Source organism: Thermobia domestica, chromosome 8 (assembly GCF_964235325.1).
Source record: "Thermobia domestica chromosome 8, izTheDome1.hap1.1, whole genome shotgun sequence".
In the NCBI taxonomy this organism is placed as follows: domain Eukaryota; kingdom Metazoa; phylum Arthropoda; class Insecta; order Zygentoma; family Lepismatidae; genus Thermobia; species Thermobia domestica.
The window spans coordinates 82656426-82684266 of NC_137461.1; the positions used below are offsets into that span (position 1 = coordinate 82656426).

A 27841-nucleotide genomic window follows, 5' to 3' on the forward strand; every position below is an offset into this window, starting at 1 on the left:
TATAAGTCAGAGCATATCTCAGAATTCGGTTGATGGCAGTCTGGGAATGTCACCCTGCATGGAATATTCTGTACATCCATTAAACATTTATGAAATATGCATTTTTGGATTGCGTATGCGTGACTTCCTTTACGCTGATAAGGACCACCATCCACTGTTTCTCGAATTCGAAATATGGTCTCTTGAAATTTGCGATTTTGGATAGTCCTAGTTTTGAAACTATGCACTTTTCCCCACAAGACCATATGAACTTTTTCTGTTATTTTGATGTAAGGAATCACCTCTTACAGTATGTCGGTATAGTTCATGAACACCCTGTATATATAATATTTTTGAGCATATACCAGTATACTCATAGTATGATTGAAATTCCCTTAATTGTATGTTGGTATGATAGAAGAGAATACGTATTTTTTTAAAAATAGTTGAAATCAACAAGAATATTTTATAATAATACATCTATATAAGTTATTAGAATTAGTTATGTTTAGCTTATTAAATTGTATAGTTTATACCTGTTTCATATTCTCAACTATAGGGTGATACATAATCCACTTCGCTCAGCTATGGTATTTTTTTCTCTTTTTGGGAACATATGCTCAGTCGAAGAGGACAAGGACAGATCTCGAAGATCACTTGTTGCGGTCCGCGGACCATAGTTTGAGAAACGATATTTCTTTGTATTACTCTACCTCTAACGTTAGATCTCCATAATTACGAAAGCATGTGAGCTTTAGTCTCTTTGTGTGTAATTACTAACAATATTGAAGAATTCTAGAAACAGATTTTACTTGTGATGATGTAGAATTTTGTTTCCTGTAAGTAATGTTGCGTAAAATACTGGAAGAAAATTGAGTTAAAAGAATAATTTGATTAGGGTTCAAGGGTATAGAAAGAAGATGAATATGACACACAAATAGGCGATGATAAATGAAGTGAGAATAGCAGTTCGAGAATACAGGATAAGTTTAATGGTACGGGTAAGTTCTTTTGTTTAGTGAAACCCACATGATTTAGAATCGATCGTTTTCATCAGATTTGAGGTTATCATCACTGATCTACCATTCTTCCGTGGTGTATGGTTGTAGCCATGGTTTGTAATTGTACACACTGAAATAAGTTAAATAAGAAAAGTATGATGAAATGAGTAGTGTTTCGACAAGTTGAGTCAGATTTGGTATAATATGTGTTTCGATACGGATGGAGATGGGTAACATTGCGTTAAGAAGCAGTCTATTTGTCAATTTTAATATTGAATATGCTCCAGTCTCGCCCAGAAAACAAAATATTTCGAGAACTTATAGTTCCGTTAGAAGAGGAAAAGTTATTTCTGAGATTTCTTTCGTTATTTCGTGTACCGTAAAATAATAATGGTTTAGAATATTAAGTACAGGATCAGAGAAAATATGTTTATCGGTTGCATGTATTAAAATTTATGACACTAGCTTGTACCTGCCAATAGGCATATGTATGACAATAGGCTTTTGAGTCACATGTTCGAATCCCGGCTAGAAAATGCGTAGGTATTTGTTCTTCATTTCGTCGTTATTAAGTCATTCATCGTTTCCGTTAGTTCATAATTGTGGACAATAAAACTCAAACGTACTTTTTAAAATTAAAATAACAAATAAACTGTATTTGATGTGTCCTAAAATGTACACTCATGTCCAAAATTGTTATCGCATGTCTATAAATATGTTGTTGTAGGAATATAATTTGATAACGAATTCGCCCGGTATTTCTTATAATACTATGTGTATAATCAGCAAAGACATGAATGTGGCAAATTTCATGTCAAAAGAGCAGTAAATAAGATCAATAAGACGAAAATAAAACTTTCTTGTCCATTTAGCAACATTTTGTTTTACTCATTCTAATTTTCGTATTTATAATTGTTTTAATGAAATTTACCACAAATATAATTTCCCGATTATACCATAGTATCAATATTAAAAGTACCCTGCAAAATCATTATCAAATTATATTCTTACAAGAAGACAGTTGTAGATATGCGACAATCATTTTGGACATGAGTGTACATTGTATTTGTGTCATTTGAAAATACGGCATGTCTAAATAAAAGATGGGGTGCAGTTGAAGATGGTCTTACTACCAAGCGAAAGCGTTCTTGTTCTAGGAATTATATCCGTAGGTAGAAATTTTGTTCACCATATGGGACCCCTTTGTAAGTAGTGGCGAAGAACTTTCGAAGCATGGTCCATAAAGATCTTGTGCTCTGTTGCAACATATTTGCTAACATTGGGCCACACGAAATCATGAACAGTTTTGGTCGTATTGTCCCGTTTAGTTGATTTATTATGTATACATCTAGTCAAAAACTTCCATTTCCATTTGTTTCAGGTGGATTCTGAACATTGTTCTTCAGAAAATTAATACCTTGGCCACAAACGAAACATCATTATCTGGGCATAAAGTAGCGTTTCATACCTGGCCAAAAACGCCCATCATTCGTTGGATGATGTGATAAAGGAAATCACTTGATCTATTTTCTTCAAATACATCTTTGCATTCATAGAACTCTCCATCTTCACTCTAATTCAAAATTACCATGTAGCCGTTTTCTTTATTTCGTGTTCTGTACTAAGTTCTGGCTAATTTTAAACTGCTTTTTAATTCTTTTGCATAGGAAGCCTTTAAATTGTTTAGTTTCTCTATTTCATTCATAGTTCATAAGCTTATAATATCACTTCTTACCAACTCGCAATCAGTTTGTATTCTGGCGTTCTCGTAGCTCGATATGTATCGATTTTTTTTTTCTTATTACCTGTGATATTTTCCCCATGTTCTACGTTTAGTTGGAATCATGTTTGGTAATACTCCAGTGTTTACATCATGTCTAATTTTACACATAAATGTTCTTTCTATAACCATGTGTTCAATAGCGCACCCAATTTCTTGAGGTGCCCAAAGTTGATGTAATAGATTTCAATTATTATGGGGTATATTCTTTGATTCCTTATATAAGTTGATTATTACTAGTAATATAGAAAACTAATTTTATGTTTTATCGTTATGCTAGGCGTGAGTCAGTCTTGGGCTTTATAATTTTCATATATGTACAAAGTTTCCTTTTTTAGTTCAAAGTTTGTTTCAACGTGTTTTAGTTTGTTTTATATAATTTGTTTCTGGAATATTTTTAAATTTACGCAGCAAATCGATGCAAGACGAGTTTCGGGAAAAGTTCGGTAACAATTCGAAAGTTAAGTACAAACTGAACGTCAGTGAAAAGTAAATGGAATTTGTAGAGTTGACAACATCGAATATGTTACTGTTTAGAATTAAATATATGGAATGGAAAGAAGTATGATGTATTAATGTATTACCAAAAGGAAAAAAAAAATATACAGTAGAAATTAGAAAAGTCACGTTTCTTAATTTTTCTGTTCTGTATAACGACTGCGTTATATAATCAATCATTTCTTGCTTTTCTGTAATTTTCGTATTGTCTTTCATTATGAAAAAAGGAATTTACATTTTTTTGTACATTTACATTACTGATATGAGTGCCGGTATATAATGGTATGATAAACTGCTAAGTCCCGTTTAAATTTCTTTCGGTGACAAAAACATGGAAGAGTTATAAATGTAGTTCAGCGCTATTGGAAACTCCCGGAAGATAAGGGGAAAAATATGTTATTGCTAGTGCTGTTCAAATTTTGCGCAAGTTTTAATTTTGTATATTTTTTTTTTTTTTTTTTAAATGTAAACTCTTATTATCAGAGCCCGGATCTTGTTGACAAGTCAACTTTTTTCTGTTACGCATAGGACAAGGCAAGTTCAAATAAAAACGTTATTCATCAACTCTAGGTTCTAAAAATATAGTTTTTTAGGGTCAACTTTTGGTCACTTTTTGCTGTTTTGAAATTTCAGGTCATTTTTTAATATTTTAAGGTAACTTTTCGGTCACTTATGGTCTTTTTATTCTTTTTTTCTACATAAGGAAATTTTTAAATGAACACGGTTTACGGATGTGGAAAAGACGAAGTTGAATAATCTTTTTTCTTACTTCCTGACTATTGGGGTGGAAAAACTGCATTCTTAACAAGCTAATGAAAACTAAACTGTAGCTGGTTAACGAAAGGTGAGGGTTGGTAGGTGGCCAAACAGATAGTTTTGGGTTGTTGACCACAAAAGATGTGATCACGTGAATAAAAAAAATGCATTAGAAGGCGTACAAGGGTTTTAAACAGGTTTTTATCTATTATTTTCATGTAGTCTAAACTTGCTAAGTTTTATTATTTAAGAGTGCTTCCTAGCTTCAACTCGGGAGTGAATTGACGCTTTCAATACTTACAATGCCGTACAATGGACTGATCAATAGAAATAAATGATCAATGGACTGCAACTAACTGAAACAAAACTTTTTGAAATGAGTGAGAAATGTTAATTAAAAATCCAATGGATACTTAAAAAATGACAATGTTTAATGAAATAAAAGTTTGAGAAAACGTAAGTTTTAAGGTCAATTTTTGTGATTTTTAGGGTCATTTTACAGGAATTTTAGTGTCATTTTATAGGTCACTTTTTAAAATTTTTTAGGTCAACAAGATTCGGGCCCTGCTTATTATTGTTTAATGCATGCTTAAATCTTTACTTACTATCCATTCCAGAATTATTTTCTACTAGTTTTTGCACTGTAATATTATTATTTTGGTACTTTAGTGTATCTCCACTTGCATCTTCTTTTTATGCTTTTCAATAGAATTAGTCGCTCATTTAATGCTTTTTATTTTATTTTATTTTTTTAATTTTTCTTTCTTCAAATGCTGTTCCTAACAGTATTAAACGGAATTCAGTTAATCACTTTAGGCAGACCTGTCCTTATATTCTTGTATTGTTTGATATTTTCTTTCTGGTTTACAAATCTACGCATGTTGTTTTCGTAATTTCATGTATATAGCTATGAATTGAAGCACCCGACATTATAATATAAGGTGGCACACAATTAATTTTATGGTTTTCAAAAAAAAAAAAAAAAAAATTTAAAGAGTTGTTAATATTTGTTATTATTACTGTTTACAAGACAGTATGAAAATATATTTACATTATGTTTTAAAAATATGCGGCAAACGCCGGCCATTAGTAGCTTCGCGCAGATGTGATCTAGAGCATTTTCGATAATTCGTTAAAATTTGGGTCCTTACGCCACAGTTTCCCATTGAATATTGACCTTAGGCTCTTGTATGGTTTTGTGGTTATTGGTATATGCCTTACCTTTCAGATAGCCCCAGAGAATCGCGAAATTATAATTTCGCCAAAAAAATCCTCTCAAGAATGACATTGTCGAGAGGTGTGACCAGTAGCTCCAACTTGTCGTGACTACATAGGCTATCAGGATTGTTTCCCACTTCTCATCCTTTTTTTTTTTTTTTTTTTTTTTAACTAATCTTCATCAACGACCTTTTTCGAGGCAACCCCATACCATATTGTACTCCTACTCAAATCCATTTCACGTTCAATAATGGCTCTTAGATTGTTCGAACCCCATATCCTGTAGTTTAGTTTATTCACGTGACTGGATAAACGAAAGTGAGTCTCATCGCTCTTTCCATGCGATTCGTGATTTCTGTGGTTTTAACTCAAGTACCAGTTGCAGCTTACGGGAATAAATATGTAACTCGTAAAATTCTTTGTACGGACCGCCTTCTCATTGCCAGTTTCTTCAAAACGTCTTCTCGTGGAAGTTTTGGGGGTTTTCTTTTAATAATTTCTTGGACGCGAACAATATTTTCTTGCTTTCGGATTGATTGACATCTTCCGGTAAAGATCTCGGACCCTTCCTATCTGCTGAAAATGTTTAACCAGTGAATAAATTGGTGCACTGGGGGCGTTTCGAACATAGAAATAATTACGATATATTCGCTGTGCTTAAATAATCACATTTTATTTTTCAAAATACAATTGAATAACATACTCTTTTGTTCGGTGGTTTGAATTTCCGTTATAAATTCCGTAAGTATTCGCTTTATAATTCTGAAAACACAAAGTAAAGAATGCAAACAATAAAAACGGTATTTAACATACAAATCATAACGTTAATTATTCGCCACCCTATATATCTAGGTAAATAAAATTGAAAGTCAGTTTGTTGCCAACAGTTATCACCGAATGGAATATTTGTGACAATATCGTTAAAAAGGAGTGATATTCGGATGGATAATGGTGTAGGGTCTAAGCAGACCAAAATTTGAACGTGAATCATCAACTTGACAAGTTAGTTTCTTAGCACCTTCAATCTCGAATAGCATGGCGGCAGAAGCGAAAGTTCGTGTTCAGGATATACAAATCATCTTTATTTTTATGATCAATATTTTTACCCTATATTAAACATTGCATGGAATGGCAGTAGAAGTATGTAGAAGAACTTCAGTAAAAGACTTTCTTCTCGCATATCTCAGTATCTACGCATTGTATTTCTGGTTAATCTTTTTAACAGCAAGATCGGCTCATTTCGTAGGCATGTATAGGGACATGTCGTTACATATCTAGTTGCATATTTACATAGAATAACTCACTTGTCAGTGGCATAACTACAATGGAGCGAGTGGAGCAGTTGCTCCAGGGCGCAAGGGCGAAAAAAATAGAATACGGAAAACTGTTCCTTATGCAAAGAACGTTTGAAAATATTTCAAACGGTACGCTATAACTATTAGCAGTTAATTGGCAACAGCCGATATCGGGGAGGATCCAGGAATTTTTGAGGGGAGTCGCTGGTCCGTGCCCCATTTTTGGATTCCTACTGGGCGATACCTGGACAATAGTGATGACTTAGGAAAAAGATAAGTAAAAATTTTAGGTTTCTTAATAAAAATAACTTTGTATACTGTTAATATATAAATAATGCGGCAACTGAAATGCGTGGGGCAGGGGGCGGGTATGAGTAAATCAATGATCGATCGATCCAAGGCGCAGTAAAACTAGTTACGCCACTGTCACTTGCAATACGTTTTTGAGTGTTTACGTCGTCTAGCCGTAATATTCATATAAATTATTAAATTGCTGCTTTCAAATATAAATTTTGTTGCTCGTTTGTTTACGAAATGTACATAATACTACAAGTGGATAAAAAAAAGTTATGTCATTGTTATGAACAAAATGCTACTTGATAGTTTGGTAAATTCGAAAAATTAGCAAAATTACGGTAAATTGTAAAACCTATGAAAATTGACTTAACTAGACGATAGTTCAATTTCCAAGGTAACGAAACAATATAGAAAAAGAAAGAAGAGAGTTCTTGCCAAGTGCATAAAGAATACATCTGATTTCAAGAGTGTAACAATTTAAATGTTGGGTCTATTTAATTATATCCTGGTTTCACAGGGTTGAAGCAACTTGAATACGTGCTTGTATTTGAAAAGTACTGTTTCGTTGACATTTAGCTACTTCATTGCTATTTGTTTTATATTGCATTGTAGTTTTATATAATCTTTTATGTTTTACCAATACCCATGTGACACAAAACGGGGTGCTTTGAACAAAAAAGTGTTTCAAAGACAAGAGCTTCGTCCCTTATTTCTAAGGATATTGGCATTTTAATATTTAAAATATCCTATCAGCCTCGGGTGATTAATTTTGTAATTCGAGTGACGGGAACAAATAGCTCTATTGTACTTCAACCAATCAAAGTAATCTGGTCTTTCAAAATAAGGTACACTGTCCACTTTTGCTATTGTACCATGGTAATATATGGTACACTGCCAGCTATAGTGCATTAACATAAAACTATGTCAGTAATGCTATTACCGCTTATCAACAGAAATAGATTCTCTAAAATAAATTGAGCTACCTCAAATTTGTCAAAATATATTTAACTGTTTTTAACATACTTGAAAACAATGATTTCCAACTGCTCGGTATATGACGTAGGAGTATGGTCTTACAATGTGAGAAAAGCAGGGAAACACGATGATGAAAGAAGGGAAGGGAAATTAAGTGTTTGAAGTTTATATGCGCGGTCGTAGATCCACGAGCGGTGTACCTGTTAATTCACTGACTACACTATCGATGTTCTTGTTTGCCTATCATCACGTCTTTCATCAACACCAGGTTACCTGCGAGCTTCTTTCTCTCAGACAAGGCGAGTAGCAAACTGCAACGTTACAGAGCATTTAATTGGGAATGACTACTCTAAAATAACCTAGGTTCTAGGGATGGCCAAAATTTTCCGGAATCGGAAATTTCATTTTACGGGTTTCGGAAAAAGTCCGGTATTTTTCCAATTTTACTTTCCGGATTCCGGAGAATTAAAATTTGAGAATTGGCCATCCCTACCTAGGTTCGTTGTAGTTTCCAGAGCGCTGTTGATATCAAACTTAGCTTTGCCCCCCCCCCCCCCAAAAAAAAACTATAAATCCTTTGAAATCTCGAATTAGATTTGTTTATACGATTACAGATTATTTCTTACCGCCTTTTATTAGTGCAGCATAAATAATACGTGGAACAATATATTTGAAACATAGTATTAAACGTAAAATCATAGTTTCAAAATCCACATTTACTTTTTTTTTTTTTTTTTTAACTCAACAGAAAATGGAACAAAGCACACGAACGAAATTCTGATTCTATACTTTAAAACAGTACATGCATGTATCTGCAGTTTACTTATGGAGGGTTGGCTACTAAAGTTATTTTGGTATTACTAAATCACAAACCTTTGAATTACTGTTCCCTTTTCATGTCTTTTAATTTTCTTTTGTTTAGTACTGGTATTTTTTTTATTTACTTATTTTTATAGTTGTGTGCGTAAAGAAATTTCCAAAATAGTTGTTTAGTACATAATACAGAAAATTAGTATTTTATCACTGTCTCCTAAACTAAAGTCTCATTTAAAATATTCTCATGTACAAATATTAGTATACAGGAATTGCTTATGAGAATCTTTAATGGCAGGTTTAATTGTGCCTCCTGCGCCTATATGCATCCAAAGTATTGTCTTACTAAATGCTCTTCACTTTTCGATGTTGTTTGAATAACAAAGTTTTTTTTGTGGCTATTTTAAAGAAAGGTTTTCTTCTTTTAATGTAACGTCCCACGATTATGGACGAGGCCTACGGAAACTCTGATGATGATAATAAATGAAATGGTAGAATAGAGTGGGAAGATCCAGGAGAACCCCGAAAAATCGCGGTGCTTATCCAGTACAAAACACAGTTGCCACTAGCTGGGATTAAACGAGGGATTCAGCGCACCAGAGATGAACGCTTTACCACTCAGTCACTGCGGTCCAAATTTCAATTTAATGAAAGTGATCCATTTTATGACTGCAATTTGGGAAATCTGCTGAATAGTTCCAAATTATATTTTGAGAGCAGATTGTAGCCATCTCGAACGCTTATTATTATTATTATTATTATTATTATTATTATTTCACTTTTATTAAAATACGTATTCTAAAGAAGAAAAGGGATTAAAAATTTATGAAAAAAAGCATCTCACGAAGTCTTCATGTCAGGAAGATCACACTTAGTATAAATCTCATTATTATATGTAAGTGGACACGTGCCTCAACTTTTTAGAAAATTCCGTTTCTAAGGGGAGAAGGGCCAATTTATAACATTTTAATTTCTCATTTTGCATTTATAAGATAGCGAAACGGACTAAACAGTTAAACCATTTAAAATAAATTTTTGAACATAATTAGCACTTTCATTGATATGAGTTTTTTTTATTATCGTGAGAGGAAAGAATCTTTAAGGCATTTGATAAGAATAGCGGCTAAACCTTTGAAGTGAATTTTTGAAATTTACTTTTAATAGTGAAAGTGAAGCATATGTTTAAGTACCCTCTCCCTGTGCTAGAATTCAAGTTTTACGATTCAAGAAAAGTACTAATTTTAATGCTAAGGCAAAGGGGAAGTGTCCGATCGTTCCGCGCTGACTACAGGTCTTCCGTTATATATATATATATAATCTTTAACATTTGCAGTTTGCGTGAAACTTATACTATCTTGATGTACAAACAAGCTGGAATGTCTTTGGTTCAATATATACGTTAAAAAAAAAAAAAAAAAAAAGCTAAAATTGCAATTTTAAAAATAAAGAAATGGAAGTGTGAGAAAGCGAGAATGTGGAGAAGGTAGTAGAAGGAATGACGCAATCCGTACAACAAACGAACCATGCGAACAAAGAGAGAAACAGAAAGAGAAAATATATAAGACCCGTCAAACATGAGTTCTCAAACGACCCATCCAGCCAGGGTCCAGAGTAGAAAACAAGGCTGGAGAACAGGAGGCATTATTCATAATATGGAACCCAAGTTGAAACTAGGAAAAGCAACCGTACCTGCGCATCTGGAAATGAGCTTTACTGCCAAGTTTCGTTGATGATACGTACTCCTACCACGACTTTTTTTTTCTTTCTCCCTCGCTCTCAGCAAACACAAAGTTCTGAAGCTGCGAAATTTCGCTCCCGACAAGTTTTCATTGAGCAATATAACAAACCCACTGCATGACACTTTGATGACACGCTAACAGAGGAAATGGAAAGCTTCACATGAAATGGAGACACCCAACAAACCACCATTTAGCTTGGCTCCAACTACAATTTCTACCAAGATAACCATATAGCTCCTACAAACGCCAGGATTTGTAGCAGAGTAAACTTGCTGACAAATGAAACAAAGAAAGAATAGCAAGTTCACGGTAGGGCTTGATGTATACGTATAACGTTGTAAGAAAGAAAGAAAGAAAAAATAACGGAAACTCTGAAACTCAGCGAAGTAATTTTCTGTGTAGTTTTAATTAAGATATAGACAGTTCTAATAAAATTAATAAAATAGGTATTTGATATATTTCCTACGTCTTTCATGTTCTTTCAGCTTCCATTAGTACTCGTACTCCTGACGGGGAGGAATAATGATATTTAAAAATTATTAAAAATGGCCGATGTTAGTGTCGAATTCATAGTTTTCGGGTTCCCTAAGCTGATTGGCGACAGTTTTCATCCCCTTTAAGTCCAAAGTCACCTCCCAGTTGGGGTAAGATCCCCACTACTGGAGAGAAAGGGAAAACAAAAATGATGGGCAGATATTAGTGTCGAATCTATAGTTTTCGGGGTTGCTTAGAATAGTGATATCCCTGATGTCTTTTAAGTGCAGTTTAAACCCTCATTAGCTCCGGGTGGTGAAGTGGTGACAGATACGAATATCTAAAACAGTCGATATTAGTGTCGAGTCATTACTTTTCAGCGTCGCTTAGTTAATCGGTGGCAGTCCTAATGCCGTTTAAGTCCAAGCTCAGTCCCCAGTGGAAGCAAGGCCCCTGTAGCACTCCTGGAAGGAGTGGGAGAGGCAGACAGAAAAATGATTAAGACCAACCAATATTACTGTCGAATCCATAGTTTTCCGTGTTGCTTAGTGATACTCTAGATGTAATTTAAATTCCTCCCATTAGCAAACAGGGGGTGAAATTGTAACATGTAATAATAATTGAAAATGACTGATATTAGTTTCGAATCATAGTCCCTTGGGGTCCCTGGATTGATTTTTAGTGTAACATACAATGATCGAAAATGACCGATAAGAATGTAGAGCCCATAGTTTTGGGGGTTGCTAAGATAAATAGCGACATTACGGATGCCAAGTTCAGTCCCCATTAGTACTATTGGGGAGGGTGGTGACATGGAAAAAATAACCAAAAACTACCGATATTAGGATCGAATCCGTAGTTTTCTTGCCCCGGAGTTGATTGGCTACACTGCCCATACAATTTAAGTGTATGTTTAACCCAATTAGCCCCCCCCCCCCTAGAGTTGTGGGAAGAGATTGATTTGTAAAAACAATCAGAAACGACCGATATTAGTGTCGAATCCATAGTTCCCGAAGTCACTGAAATTAATAATTACATTCCCGATAGCGTTATAGTCAAGTTCAGTTTCCATTGTCATGGAGAGTGAGAGGGAGTGAAAAATAGAATGTTTCAAATGACTGAGATTAGTGTTGAATCCATAGTTTGGGTTCGTCAGGCTATCAGATTACGATTGCAATGACATTTAATCCCGAGTTAAGGCATAAACGGGAACGTCAGCTAGATTAGGAACTTATAGCAGCAACGCCAAGGCGTTGCTCGCATATCTATATATGAGGGTCATTGCAAAAGAATGGCCACTTTTTTTCTCTCGAAAGTGGTTACGAATAAAAAATTCTGAAATATGCAAATGGAATGTTACTTCATATGTAAACATTATATGTAGGGAGATGGATGAACACACACACTAACATAAAAATATAGCATAAGAAAAAAGACACAAAAAAGTCACTTCAAACGTGTTTACTGTCAATTACAACAGTACACAATAGTATAGGACAGAATCACGTACCTGTGACATCTTAGAGTCCCTCGAAGTAGTCTCCCAAAGAATCCATCACACACTGCCAATGCTGTGGAAGACTCCGAATACCCGTGGCCTTACCATGAGCGAATGTTCGAGATCTCACGCGTCACTGCTGTGGCAGTGTCTTTACGTGTTCGAAAGCGTCTTCCATGCAATGGCTTTTTCAATTTTTATATGAAGTCATAATCGCAAGGTGATAGGTCTGGCAAATATGGTGGATGCTACAGTATTTTCCATCCCCATCGCGCGAACAGATTCCACTCTCGCGCTGCTATATGGGCTGTCGCGTTGTTACTTAGAATTAATGCATCGTGAAGACGTTCAGGACATTTCTCCCGAATAGTCTGTCGTAGGTATCGTTGCGGGAAAGTGCGACAGTAGTACAGTGCATTAACAGTTTGTTGCATGTGGAACGAAATGGCACAAGGTCATTCCTTTAATGTCATAGGCTATGATGACAATTAACTTGACATGAGAGGGATCGCGACGCAATTTCTGCCAGTGGTGAACCTGGATGACGCTATTCCGCGGACTGGCGTTTCAGTTTTGGCTCATAGTTTGGGAAACTACTTCGATTGACTCTAAGATGTCACAGGTACGTGGTCCTGCTTTGTACTATTGTGTACTGTTCCAATTGACAGTAAAATACGTTTGAAACGACAAAAAAAAAAAAAAAATCGTCTTTTTTTCTCGCGCTGTATCTTTATGGTGGTGTGTGTGTGTTCATCTATCTCCCTACATGTAATGTTTACATATGAACTAACCTTCCATTTGCATATTTCAGATTTTTTTATTCGTTACCACTTTCAAGGAAAAATATAGTTGCCATGACTTTTGCAATGACCCTTTTATTTGGATGTATGTGTGTGAATGTGTATTTCAGCGTAACTCCGAAACGTCTGAAGCAATTTCAACCAAACTTGGTGGACTTATGGCTTTCAATCTATTATTATTATTATTATTATTATTATTATTAGTAGTAGTAGTAGTAGTAGTAGTAGTAGTAGTAGTAGTAGTATTGACACGTGTGAGGAGTAAGACACCTCAAGAGGTGGGAGTTGGGAGAAGTGACCTGTAAAAATAGTGCGAAACGACTGATACTAGGGGCAGTCCATTGTTTTCGAAGTCGCTGAAATGAATAGTGACCCTCGTAATGCCTTTAAATCCAAGTTGATACCGATTATCAGAGAGTGGGGAGGGAGGAAAGAAAAATAAGGAATCAAAAATAAGAGACTTGTGTCGAATTCGTAGTTTTCGGAATCGGAAAACCGTCTGACCCTTTCGAAATTATTTTTGGAAGATAGATAGTACCAACTTCTAGCTGGGTTCTTAAATCGTGTTAATTAGATTAAAGGCGTATTTTGTGAGAGTAGGGTTTTTGTGCTAAAAGTAAAGCATCTTTTGGATTTTTTTCATGACGCTTTCATTGAAATAAATGTTGTAAAGAGAAGGGGATTCAAATATTTTCCATAAACGTATTCTACTTGTGCGAAGAACGGGCATTTCAACCAATAAATAAAGTAAAATTAACAAAAGAAAGTGCACTAATGAATTAATGTATATGTATTTTTGTCCATCCAGTATACATGGAAGAACCTGAAATGGAGTGATGAAGCAAGAAGACATTTAAATATTCGTATTTTCTAGTTTTGTATTCAAACCGTATAGTTAATGGCAACGGTACCTTAATTGTTACATAGAAAAGTTTATTTATCTAATAATAGAACATATTGGTTTTAGCGTAGTGTTTAGTATATACGTATATTTACAATGAGAGTATTGACGTGTTTTTGGATCCATAACAAATGTGCAATCAACTAGAATATTTCTTCTTGGAGTTAGTGAAATGAATTTTATGCTGACAAAAGTTAGATTAGCGAAGGGAGAATCTTCCCTTCTAAAAGCGACAACAAATCAAGTCCTTGTCAGTCCTGATTTCATTGTCTTATTTCCGTTGTATGTATATATACATGTCTACATAGATGAACATATAAAACTTCGATACGCTAACGGTTTCGTTTCGTTCCCCCTTCCATTTTTCTCCTCCCAGCATCGCTCTACTCAACGCCGAAACGGCGCTTTTGCCCTGACAAACGCATTAACGCCGTAGTGCCAAATAATGCATACATAATATTTCCCAAGCATTCACTTCCAATGCAAATGTCGCGACTGGGACGGTTGTCATTAATAGAAACTTTTATGCATGGCTCCGTTGTACATTTCATTAAACCGGGCCGGAGAAGTGAAAAATACTGATTATGCGAGGTTGTTATATTAAAAAAAAAAAAAAAGCTAAGAGCTATAAAATCCGGTATATGCTTGTTTCCGTTCCAAAGATTGATGCGGCTCATCCTTTAAACTCGGTCCATGTGGCGAGACAAGCACACAATGGCTCATATTATCTCTCCAGTCGGGAATAGCGATTCTGCGGAAGGCGGATTCGGAAACGCTCAAACAAGGGTCCGATTGTTTTCGTGGATTTATACAGGGGCCTCCAACCAATTCTCTTTCTCTTTTCCTCTATATACTTGGGTTTACCTCTCTCAGCAGTGCCTAGAACACAACAAGAAGACGCGAGAAGACGTACGAGCGATAACGAATAAAAGGAAGCGAGAGAACGCAGCAAAATGTTACTCAGTTCAAGGAAACCTGGCAGAACATTTTCCTTTCCTAGGCGTGATTCCATTTCCTCCCCTCCCCCTACTTTTCTCTGTGACTGGAGGAAAGGTGGAATGAGTAGTATTTTATGACATTGTGTGTGCACTTCAGGGATTGGATATTGGTCTCAAAATTCACATAACATTTCTTCTCGTAGTTTGCATATGAAAGGTGACAAATGTCCCGCTTTCTGTTTGTGGCAGTGGAAGGGCACCCGTTCGACGAAAAAAGAGGAGGGAACGCAAAAGAGGATTGGGAATAAGGAAAAGCTTGGAGAAAGAGACCGAAAGAGAGATGTATTCTCGAGTCGAAACTTTGCATCTGAGAGGATCTGACAGAGTGTCTGTCACTAAGGAAGAAATCAAAAGCTACAAAATATATATACGTAGTATCATTTGAACTAAGAGTCTTTTCATTTCTCTTCTGCATTATATGAAAACTTCGATGCGAGAATGAGCAGTTCATTGTGAGTCATTTCCGAAACTTGTTTAATTATGTGATGTTACATAGTTCGAAGTTGATTTGGAAAAGTTTATTCGTTTATCATTACAATTGTACCCATGATATACTGCTTTCTTCTTAAGGCACCACGTGACGTTGTAGCGAATATTTGAGAACTCAAAGAGGTTCTCTTTAACAGTATTGCTTTTTAGGGGTGGGTGTAGATTTTTCCTATAGCTTCAGTGTCGGAAATACCATTCATTTTAACCTGATTTTTAAGGTTTCCAAACAATACCATTCATAAGTATAGGAAGTATTATAGAAGGCAATGTCCGTCTGTCTCTTTGTCGACAGGAATGGGAGCAAAAGCTGTAAGAAATAGTGAGAAACCATATCTGATATTATTCTGTGTTCGAAGAATGTCCTTATTCCTCTATCCCAATCGAAGGTAGTACATAGAATTCAGATTTTTTTTTTTTTTTTAATGAAATAAGTTGTACGTCCAACGATTATGCCGGTTAGGCTAAAGGAGACGGTGATGATGAGAAATGAAGGAAATGGTAGAATGAAGGAAGTAGGAGGAAACGAGAGCCCATAGAAACCCCACGTACACGGTGTTTGTCCGTTTGTCCACCACAAAGTTCACTTGGCGCAAGCTGGGATCGAACCAAGAACCCCAGGCACCAGAGGTGAACGCTCTACAACTGAGCTATTCGCCGTCCCTCAACCATTTTGTGTTTCAATCTTGCGCAATATAGAAGAATGGTAAGAGATTAACATTTTTCTTGTACATTCTGCAATCAGTTCTTATCCCTCTTACTCTACTGAAACCAGAAGTGATAAAATTTACTACAACTTTCTGTTTCAGTATCGATAGCCACAAAGCAAAAATGGTAATAGATAAAGTGGAACGTTTATCTGATACGAATTTACTAGACCTAAAATAGGTTTAATCTTGGCCAAAATGCCTGTATTGAAACCCAGAATTAGTAGCAATTCACTATCACACTTGGTTTCAATATTGGTCTTTGTAGAGGAAAAAATGTAATAGCAAAATAATATTTTATGTGTGCCAAGAGTAGACCAATCATGGGTTCAGTCACTCTGTTGCCGTTATTCCCAATTGGATACTTTCTGACGTCACAGTTTGGTACTCGGATTCGTAGTAAACCGTTCAGAGAGAGTAAGGAGAAGTCAGCAAACCTAGCATTGATAGAAGATAGTTGTGACGATGGTTTTGCAGATAAGCTTTTCGTGGATTCATGACCATAATCGAACACTGACAACAATTATTTTACCCCATTTCTTAACAGGTTTCCTCCCCTTTCTGTGCTAAGCCTGTTCTCTTCTGGTTCTTATCGTGAAAGCTCGCTTCTACGGGTCACACATTTGGAGTTGGAAATGACAGTCGCTTCCAGTCGTAGTGTTGAAGTTTCGTGAAGGTAAAAGAAGTAAAGAGCAGATTCTATGTCACTTATCCACTGAATGGAACCGGAACTGACACATCTATCACTTGGTAAGAATACTGGATCCCCATAGTTTGCAAGTCAAGGGAATAATGTGATACGCAACTCACTTGTTCTGAAAACAGTGAAACTTCTTTGGATGCTTCAAAAGTTGAACATAGTCCTTTGTAAAGTAAAGGATTTTGAATGAAGTAACATCGATAATCATATTTGGAATTGCATTTTTCAGTAATTTCAGTAATTCCTGAAATGTCGCGTATTGGCACGTGTGTGTCCACGATTTCCTTTGGTTTGTGGGATGGTTGAAAAAAAAAATAATGTTCTTTTTAACTTTCAAGCCCTTGCTATCGTATCATTTAAACGAAATAATAATAATAATAATAGAGAAAAGTAAGAATTTTTAGAAAACTTCCAGTGTTTGTATTTTTGATGTCCGTTCGAGATCTTCGAAATTCTTTTTACCAAAATATTATCCTACCTTCATATACGAGGCACATCCAGAAAGTAAGTTTCCCTCGCGTCCCATAGCTAGGAAACCGTATGTTACGCGAAGCGACTGCGTGTACTTGAGAGAGTAACGTCCTAACATGGCGCATGCGCCAGCAGAACTTCCCTAATTCCCTCAGTAGCGTCGTGGCAGTGATTGAAGATTGGCGTTCCTATTCCAGCTCCCGCCGCGTGTGAAGTGCGAGCAGTGATAAAGCTTTTGAATACACAGGACATAGCACCGATTGAAATCCATCGTCAGCTGTATCGTTGCAAAAATGTCAATGCTGAGCCTCTGCGCCTTGCTTTGTGCTGTAGGGTCAGTTACTTCAACACAAAACTTCTTGATCAACAGGCACTCCGTGACAGTAGTGTACAATAAGGAGCGGAAAATCTGCAGGATCTGCTTGCTTATGCCGTTAGGCCCATGGACCTGGCACAGTTAACAATGGATTTCGATTGGTGCTATGCCCTGTACATTCAAAAACTTTATCACTCCTCGCACTTCACACGCGACAGGAGCTGGAATAGGAACGTCCATCTTCAACCACTGCCACGACGCTACTGAGAGCACTAGGAAAGTTCCGCTAGTGCATGTGCCATGCTAGGACCTTATTCTCTCACGTACACGTAGTCGCTTCGCGCAACATACCGTTTCCTAGCTATGAGCCCACGCGTTGGAAACTTACTTTCTGGGTGCGCCTCGTATATGAAGGTAGGATAATATTTTGGTAAAAAGAATTTCGAAGATCTCGAACGCAGACATCAAAAATACAAAATTTGGCAATTTGAAAATCCTTTAAAATCAAAAGTATCTGAAACCGCAGGATGGATTTTTCTGAACGAGAACTGTGGCTAGAAGGATTTTCAGAAATAGCTAAATATAGCTAGAGTTAAAATTCCTTTATGCCAATTATTGACACCGACTATATATGTATAAATTTCAAAATTTAATGTCAAATTTCTCAAAAGGGAAGCAGGAAAGCATTTGGAATTTTGGCCATAGATATTGCTACTGGTTTTGAATATAAACTGTAGATTTTATGATTTGCACTGATCTAATTTTATCACAGGTGAATTTCTCCCTTCAAAATATTTACATTTTATTCCGAACATTCTTTACATTTAATACTTAACTTTCCCGGTATTATGTAATCTCAAGATTAAAAAAATAAAAATAAACTGTATATAAGGATTTTGAGAGCCTGTAAATCGTTCGATCAGTGCAGGTTTACGCCTCTGTAGGCTCAAGGCAACAAATTGTTAATGAAAGTGGAATAAGAATGTGCCAAGAAACAAAAGAATCTCGATGAAACGTTTGGACACGATGTTGTTCACAATCTCTCATAGTTAGAAATTGGACCAGCGATCGCTTGCACCGGGGGTGGTGCTTTATCACTAAGCCACTGTGCCCTCAAAATGTGATACTTTGTTTATTGAAGTTTAATGTCTCTTTTCAGTATTGAGGCTATAGATTTAGTCCTACAGGTTAAGGTGGAATCTGAACCAGTGCATTTACATTTCGATGCTCTCCCACTGAGAATCGAACCCGCGCGCGATAGCCACTATACCACCTGGGAGAGCTATACTGGAAAAAGTAACTTATTTATTACAGTAGTAGAATTACTTCATATGATTTTCTTATCCATTCTAATATCACCGAAATAAGAAGAGTAATTGATTTTCATTGTGCTAGTGCCTTCACAAAAAAAGTGACTTCTTCCTTTGCAGATACTGAATATCTAGTGGACACTGGTACGATCGTATAAGTTGCTTATTGGCTTGATAGTTACCTTCTCAAGTAATACGTAACTTTTGTCAGACGTTATGCTGTGAAGTATATCTCTCAGGGAATTTAAAATATTAAAATAAATATTAATATGTTGGGAACTGGATGTTTTGGCTATTACAACATATTCAGTCCACATATGAGGTACAATACCCCCCAAACAAATGAAAAAGATAATGTAACTTAAAGGGGTTAATCAATCGTTTGTGCTGGAATAGTATCTGTACTGATAGATCAAATATGTAGGACGGAACAGGCCTTTAAAAGCACCTGTCATTGTCATTCGTTTGACAGGTGAAAGAAAGTAGAACACTTAAGGTAACCTGCGAATTGTCGATTTGTTAACTTTCTCTTCTAAATTATTCGGCTCAATAGTAATTTAATTTTAGAAGGTATTAGTTGTTGCGTCCAAACCTTCGGCCTGCTATACACTATATGCTAAAATCGTGCTAAAAAAAAAAGTTTGCTCACAAACAATTCCATGCTCAATACAATATTTTTTTATGCAGTTGTTAAAGGACAAAGTTATATACAACAATCCTGCATATAGCGACATCTACTAGCGTGACTATTCACTATTGGGAATTAGCGTGACGAGCTGATGTGTTTGTCGTTTATTATAAAGAATTCTCTTGCGCCCCTTATGTTCCTACAACCAACATTACATATATATTCAGCAAGGTTGTGTAACATTTCAGGATAACATGACACATTTTCCTTTTATAATTAGAATTTTCTCGATCAACTGAAGGAAAAGAAAATCTAAAAATATATTGCTATAAAAGAGGCTTATAAGGGATGACATTAATTTTTCTGAGACACTTAGTTGGTTTGCGAAGCTTGTTGAAAGTTTGAAAATGACGAAGACACGCTCTGTTACTCTGAGTCATTGACTACATACATATTGTATTGCGATAACATCAATAACAGCACGTTTTGTAATCACGTTTCATCCTTGTTTCGAAATTCATTCTCTCTCGAGTTCATTGAGTTTCAGACTGAAAATCTTGTTTCTCAAACTTTCTCCCAATATTTCGCCTTATATATATAAAAGGAACCCAAGTACTCTTTCCAAGGAGAAGTGAATTATTGAAGTAATCATTGTCGGCTCTTACCCTCGTGAATAATTTTGGAATCTCCCGAATTGGAAACTGCCTTGAAGGTAGATTTTACGAGACGTAAATTACCTTTTACTAGTTGCGGAGTTAAGAATCCTTTCTCGGGAGGTGATGAGATGCCAGACAGAAGGATCGAAACGAGGCGTTGTCATATTCCCTAATGGCTTCGAGAGATCTCACATGCCTTTTAGTGTGTTAAAATTTTCTCCGCCAAATGTCAAGGAATCTGAGCAAAAGTGTTGCTCGCATTTGGAAGAAGTTACATAAGAAAGAAGATGAAGAAGAAAAATCTCAGATTGGTTGAAACTATAAAATTAGTTTACATATCATCTTCAAAACTTTAAGGAAAGAGCTTATGATACAGTTAGCGAATTATTAACAAGATATACTATATATTTAGTTTTAATTTATAATTTTCAGTGTGTAGCATAGTGTTAATACTTTTGATGATTCCAGAGACTTTTTGTTGGTAGGTTAGTGTTGCGTCCTTTTTCAGTACCGAGGCTATGCGAATGAGACATGGAATTACAGTTTAAGGTGGAATCTGAGTCATTGTAATGTGTTCAAATTTCAAGGCTTTCCCAGCGGGAATCGAACCCGAGACTTCGTACATCAGAAAGAGAGTCTCATACTATTACACTCTGTGAGGTTGGATTAGAAATGTAAAATCCTTGGAAAGTCCGTGATTTGGATATTTGTTTAAGAAAAAAAAAATGCTAAATGTCATTGCATCCTATGGCTGCCTGATGCTTTCGTAGTATATACGAAGTACGTGAATGTTCCTCTTACCTGGTATATTGTTACATTAATCTATAGGGTGGCCCATAATTATGTATATGTGTTTTCAAAGACTGCGGTAAAGAAACTAGCAACATAACCTGAACATAAATACATTACTCTCATACCTTTCCTTCCAAGAATTTTAATCTGTTCTCTATGATATCCACCAATACACCATCCAAATCGGTATATGCCTGGAAACGTTGCCACAAGCAGCTTGACAGACCCATACTGATATCCTGTGGAACTCTTCTCTGATAGCTTCCCGTAGTTCGGCCAAATTGCTTATGTGATGTTGATACACTTTGTCCTTTAAAACACCCCAAAAGAAAAAGCCAGTTGTCAAATCGGGAGAATCCATCCTCCGTCCCACCTCCGCGTAATTGTTTATTGCAGAATACAAACGCATACGCTGTTTCAGAGACAACCGTTCCGCCATCCTGTCTCGCAAACACTAATAGCATTTGCACACGTCCCCGGCACCGACAATGCCGAAACCGGAACCGGAGCTGCTTCGCACACACATCGTGATAATGCTGGTGTCGGTGGCCTTTTTAACTTTTGTTGCCATAATTTTAACATCTCTTTAAATTTCTCAAAATTGAAACAGGCTGTGATCACGGTATTTAAAATAATAATAATAATAATAATAATAGGTTCTGAAAAGGGAGCATTCCGGTTGCCTATTCACTCAGTCCACAATCGTTCTATGGAACAAATGCCAGACTAGACCCAATTTTTATTACGATCTATAGGGTAAAGCAGCATGCAACCACAAGACTGGAAATTTTCTTGTTCTGTTTGTGCTTTTTCAGTTCTTTCTATAGTTGTGTTTTAGTTTTTATTTACTTTAATTTTATTTACAACTTTTTTTATGCTTGGGAATGCCTACTTCTTCGATTATGATGGAGATTTAAATCCTTGTTTTCTTATTTATGAAGATTATTCATACCCTACATAGTGGGTTGCATAATTAACAGGATAAACACTGGGCAACTATCCTAGATTTATAATTTCTTCATATCTCCATTTTGTTCATTTCCGCCATGTTGATTTTTAAACTATGACTTCATATATGCTAAAACATATTCTCTATCCAAACGAATCCAACGACCCCTTTGTTTAAATCGTTTAAGTTTCCGCTGTAGATTAATATACATACATACATCAGTGAAACTTACTTTTCGCGTTGCCGTAGTTGGGTAATTCAAACAAGATCCAAATTTCCCTTGCTGAAAATTTATGTAAATAGCAAGCCGCTATATTTGTGGTACCTCACAGCCATTTTGATTATTTCATTCATTATATATTGAAGTGATGTAAAAAAAAGAAAAGAAAGAAAGAAAGAAAATAATAGAAAAAAACTGAAGTAAACAAAAAATCCAAATACAGGAAAAAAAACAAGAACACAACGCTTTTCCACTCACTCACTGTAGCTAGATTAAAGAAACCTATCAGCAAGCTGGCTCAGGCATTACCGGCTGCGTGTGCATCCACGCGTAAGAAAGCATTGTCGCCGACAAAACCGGAGCCGACACCAACATTGTCGGCGGCTAGGTCGACTGCATTTGCCGGTCCCGAGAGTTCCACCGACCTTTTTTGCTGGGTCGGAAAGCGTGTGCAAACTACCATTCGATTATATTGCCGCCGATTCCATCGCTGGCATTGCCGAGGACGTGTGCAAAGTCCAGTGACCGGTATCCTCCCTCTCAGGCTATACAGGTTTGCCATATCGAAACTTTTTGTCCAGAATTACTAAAACTGCAGTCAGTCCAACATCATATACATAATTGTGGGCTACCCTGTGAGTCTGTCATTTAAAAAAAAAATAAAAAAACTATTGTATTAGACAATATATTAATAAATAATTATTAAATATTTTGCCTTTCGGCAGGTCCTGGGACTAATGAGGATTTTTTTTTTTTCAATTTTAGATTTTGGCCTGGAAATGTTTCTTCCACTTTTATCGATCTTCAGCTTCCTCTTTTAACTCCCAATATTTTCTCGTATCTTTAAATCATTGATCAGCTGTGTTCTTCCTATTCCTCGCTTCCCTTCCATCTTTCCTTCTATGGCGGTGTGAAGAAGACAATTTCGTCGCAAGATGTATCCAATCCAATTGGCCTTTCTACGAAGGATGTTGGCTAGAAGTGTCCTCTTTTGTTCTGTCCGTTTTAAAACGTCTTCGTTTGTTGCTCTCTGTCCATTTTATCTTCTCCATTTTCCTCCAACACCACATTTCGAAGCTCTCCAAATATTTTCTCTCTAACTTCTGTAATGTCCAAGTCTCTGAACTATACAGTCCAATGCCCCATATGTAGCACTTGACCAACTTCTTTTTAAGTCCAATATTGAGCCTGCTAGTTAAGAGTGGTCTTTTCTTGTTGAATGCTTCTTTAGCTATGGCAATTCTTGACTTGATCTCTTTGGTGCAGTAAGCGTCTCTCATCAAAATACTTCCCAGATACTTGAAATTATCTACCCCTTCAAGTTCTCTTTGTTCTACTCTGATCCGTAAGGGTGTGTTTCCACGGGATATTCTCATGACTTTCGACTCTTCGATGTTAATTTCCATTCCATATAGTTTTCCAGTGTCAGCTATTTTGTCAATCATCTCCTGTAGTCCTCCTTCGATTTTAGCTATTATCACCGTATCATCTGTATACCTGATCTTGTTAATGATCTGCCCTCCAATCTTGAAATCTCCAATTCCTATTAATGCTTCCTTCATTAAACATTCACTGTAAATGTTGAATAATTGGGGCGACAAACTACATCCTTGTCTGACTCCTCTTCCAATCTCCACACTATTGGAGCTCCTCCGTGGCTAAGCGGTTAGCATACGCGCCTTCGGCTTGGGAGACCCGGGTCCGATTCCCGGCGGGAGCTCATGTGGTTCGGATTCCACGTTAATCAGTAGGTCCACGTCTCATATAGCCTCGCTGCTGAACGGGACGTTAAACTCAAAATCAACTCAACTCCACACTATTGGTTTCTCCTTCATTCAAGCATAGCTTCACTCGTTGTCCTGCATACAGGTTTTCAATAACTCGTCGATTTTCAATAACTCGTCGATCTCTCCAGTTGACTCCGATTTTTTAAAAGTATTTTCAGAAGTTTCGTCCAATTGACCCGGTCGAAAACTTTACGCCAGTCGATGAAGCACAAACACAACTCTTCCTTTACATCAAGAATTCTTTCTGATATAATTCTCATCAATCCAATAGCATCTCTGGTGCCTTTTCCTTTCCGGAATCCAAATTCATCTTCTAACCTCTCATCTATCTTACTTTCCAGCCGCTTATTCAGTATGTGTGCAATGATCTTTCCAGTATGGGAAATCAGGCTAATGGTTCTGTGATCGCTGCACTTCTTTGCTTGGTTTTTCTTGGGCAATGCAATCATTGTAACATCAAGACAATATATAATGCTAAGCTATAGTACTGTAAAACAAAGTTTGATACAGGTTGTCCGAAAACCTATCTACCAAGATTAAACTATATTGTACAGGGACAAAGAAGCAAAATTCAGACTAGGCCGATTGCAATGCAAAGGAATTGGCATTTGCAACGCAATATGTTTGATGTGTTGGCTATCCATCTCAACGATTTTGTGCAATTGCATTGCAAAATTGGACACCACCTTCGCGAGAACACCGGGGGAATTTTATGCTCCATAAAGTTCTCAGCTAGCCCATGGTCTGAAGGCTCATGTGGTAGACATTGTCCTTTACGCGACCACATTACAAGAAATAGAATGGAATAAGGTCAGGTGATTACACTACAGACATAGTGCGTTGAATGGGGACATTTTGTTCAAAGTGTTCATACAAAAGTTCGAAAATTGCAGTTGTGTATTGGGGACGTGTCCCATCTTGTGTAAACAAATGATTTGAGAGCGCAGCTAAAGATACAAGGACTCGAAAGATAAAGATATGTTTATCGTGGCTTTTTTGCCTGGGAAAGTTTGGGCTTTTCAAAATAATAATAATAATAAAACAATTTTAGTTTAGAGAGAATTTACGATCCACCTTTACCTTCCCGTTGTAACACAAAAATACATTTAATTACTGTATTTTGAAGAAAAAACCCTAAAAAAAAATCAAGAACCAGAAGAAAATCAGTCATTCGATAATAAAAAATAACGAGCAAACCAATGAACACAATGGGATTTTTAATTCAAAATTGTTTAAAGAACTAAAGTCCCACAACAAAAATGTTTTAGTAGAAAGTTTAATAGTGTTAGCAGTAACTTCACTTGAAGTAGTCGTCGCACTGTTTCCGGACTTTCGGCTACCCGAATGTACTCTTCGATTATAAAATTCACTACTCAGTGGAGTAAGCGGCGATTTTTTCAACGCTGTAGAATGAAGATAAAGCACGGGTAACACATGATTTCACAAACACAAATTTTATACTATTACAATTAGTATTAATTGAGATGTTGACATCTGGTCTTGGTTTGTGGGATTTAGGTCACTTTGTCGTATACCCAAATGTGGAATGTGAACAATATGCCCAATTTGCAAGTAAGTTTAGTCTGGGGGTGGAAGTATTGATGGATTTACGGAAAGATCAAATACTGGTCTCCCGCTGCCGCCTGATGCTCTGTTATTGAGCTCGGTGCAACGACATTGCGCAAATTTTTCTAAAGATTAGATCGTTGATAATCTAAGTAATTTATGTCTTATTAACGAGGAGCAGAAAGTGCTGAAATTGCGCAAATTTCCGCCGCGACGTTGCCAACAACAGGATTTAAGGAATTGTGTGAAATTTTGCATCGAAATGAAATGTATAAAGCTATTCCTTTATGAGATATATTTTATTGCATTCTAATATTTACAAAGCAACATACTTATTTACAGAAAATTTCATTTTACAGTTTGAATGCTTGAAATTTAAATCCTACAGCTTTTAAAAATGTCATACGTGCCTTCTCATAGTTTCTCTGCGAATTCCTGAACTCAGCATACTTCCTCATGACAAACTCGCTCCTTTTGACTTCTGCTGGTCTTTGGGCCTTTGAAATTCCTTTTAATATGGACGTTATTTTCATGGCAGTTTCCGTTTGGATCTCTAACAAAGCAGAAATCACCGTATGAATATCAGGAGCAGGGAAGTAAAATTGACTATTATAATGTCTGTGAAAAGCTTCTGGTCCATTTGTCGTCCGACGCATCGTGGATGGTATAGACGCCCACATGACAGGTGGATACCTAAAATTAATAAAATAAAAAGATCCTTAGTTCATGCACACAATTATTGACAATTTATATAAAACACTAAAACATTTATAACACTAGATTCAAGAAATATTTATAGTCTTGGTCCGTAATTTGTTTACAACTATCAAAACCTGCATTTTAATCTACGTCTTACATGAAGACAGAAGAAAATTTCACTATAATTAAGTTGCATTGAGAGAAAATACCATATCAGCACAACCATTAATGTTGTGTTCAAACTAGGACAACAGTTTTTGCAGTATTAAGAGTTATTGAAGCATGTGCTACTATAGATGAAATTCAAAAGGAAGCTACTTACTTGCAACCGTCTTCTATGTAGTTTTCTAGGACGTAATCGGAAAATTTATGCCCTGTATCATCCGGCGTCATTGATATTAGTTGAGTAAAGGCATCTGATACTTCTGTTGGATGTAAATATGGCAACCCAAAAAATGCCTTTATCCATGAACCTGTAAGAAAAGCAATAATAATAATAATAATAATAATAATAATAATAATAATAATAATAATAATAATAATAATAATAATTGTTAGAATAAGCAAGCATTGGGAAAGTAGTGAAATTGATGGATCTTACTGTTGGCTTTATAATTTCTTCATTTCGTACATTATTAGAACAGCAGTTTATTTGCTTTTAAGAATGGTGACTGAATTAAGATTCTTCAGTCAAACAGAATAAGATTCTATTTTCAACTGTATTCTGTATTAATATATAACAAAACAAAGTCCACATGGTATTATTAAATTAATAATAAAGAATAATAGACCATAATAATATCAATAATACCTAGTTCAGATTTTGGATCCATATATGCTTGTCGCAGATCATTGTCGGCTTGAATCCTCCGCCACCATGTTTGTCCCAAATGGAATCTGCAGCCACGAATGTCACAATTTGGAAACACATTCTTGATGACTTCGTGAGCAGCTGTTTCAAAATCAACGTAAATGATTTTCAAGTCGAATCTACTGTCTAAGTTTCTTATCATCTTCCACATGGCCACATACGTATTCTTGTCTTTCTTCGGCAAAAATGCAAAACATAGAGGTAGATAATATCCATTTTTATATGCATGTATTGTATATAACTGTGTGAAATGCTTAGGAGCATAAGTGAAAGTTCCATCTGCAAATACTTCTAACCCGCTGAACTCACACAGAAAACTGAAAAGAAAATAAGATTAGTGTCAGAAAAGAAAATAGTAAACAAGACTGTAGTGTCATATCGTTAGGTGAAATGCTATGTTACGATATATTTTGTGAGAATCAAAAAAAAAAAAAAAAAAAAAAAACTATTTTACTATAATTTGGAAATAAGACGGAAAAAGGAACTTTTCTGTTCAAGCAACTACTTCCTATTCTACTTCTTGATGCTGTAAATGAAACTCATTTCAAAGTTAATGGTTATAAATGAAATTATACTTACTCGATATTTTTCTTACACGTGAAAAGAATTATATTAGCTTCATCATCAACAAAGATGAATCTTTCTCCGTCAATTGCTATAT

The 27841-nt window shown here is 35.9% G+C and overlaps 2 protein-coding genes across 2 annotated transcripts in view; one reads left to right on the forward strand and one right to left on the reverse strand.

Annotated features, from left to right (window-relative positions):
• The window catches only part of mbo (Nuclear pore complex protein Nup88), a 523666-nt gene that overhangs the window by 39092 nt on the left and 456733 nt on the right, over positions 1–27841 (forward strand). The gene's annotated exons all lie outside the window — the stretch shown is intronic.
• Positions 25714–27599, reverse strand: LOC145691773 (uncharacterized). Its single transcript, XM_081767082.1, has 3 exons — positions 27121–27599; positions 26632–26782; positions 25714–26303 (listed from the first exon to the last, which is right to left on the reverse strand). The coding sequence occupies exons 1-3, from the start codon at positions 27329–27331 to the stop codon at positions 25964–25966; spliced, it is 702 nt and encodes a 233-aa protein (XP_081623208.1). The 5' UTR covers positions 27332–27599; the 3' UTR covers positions 25714–25963.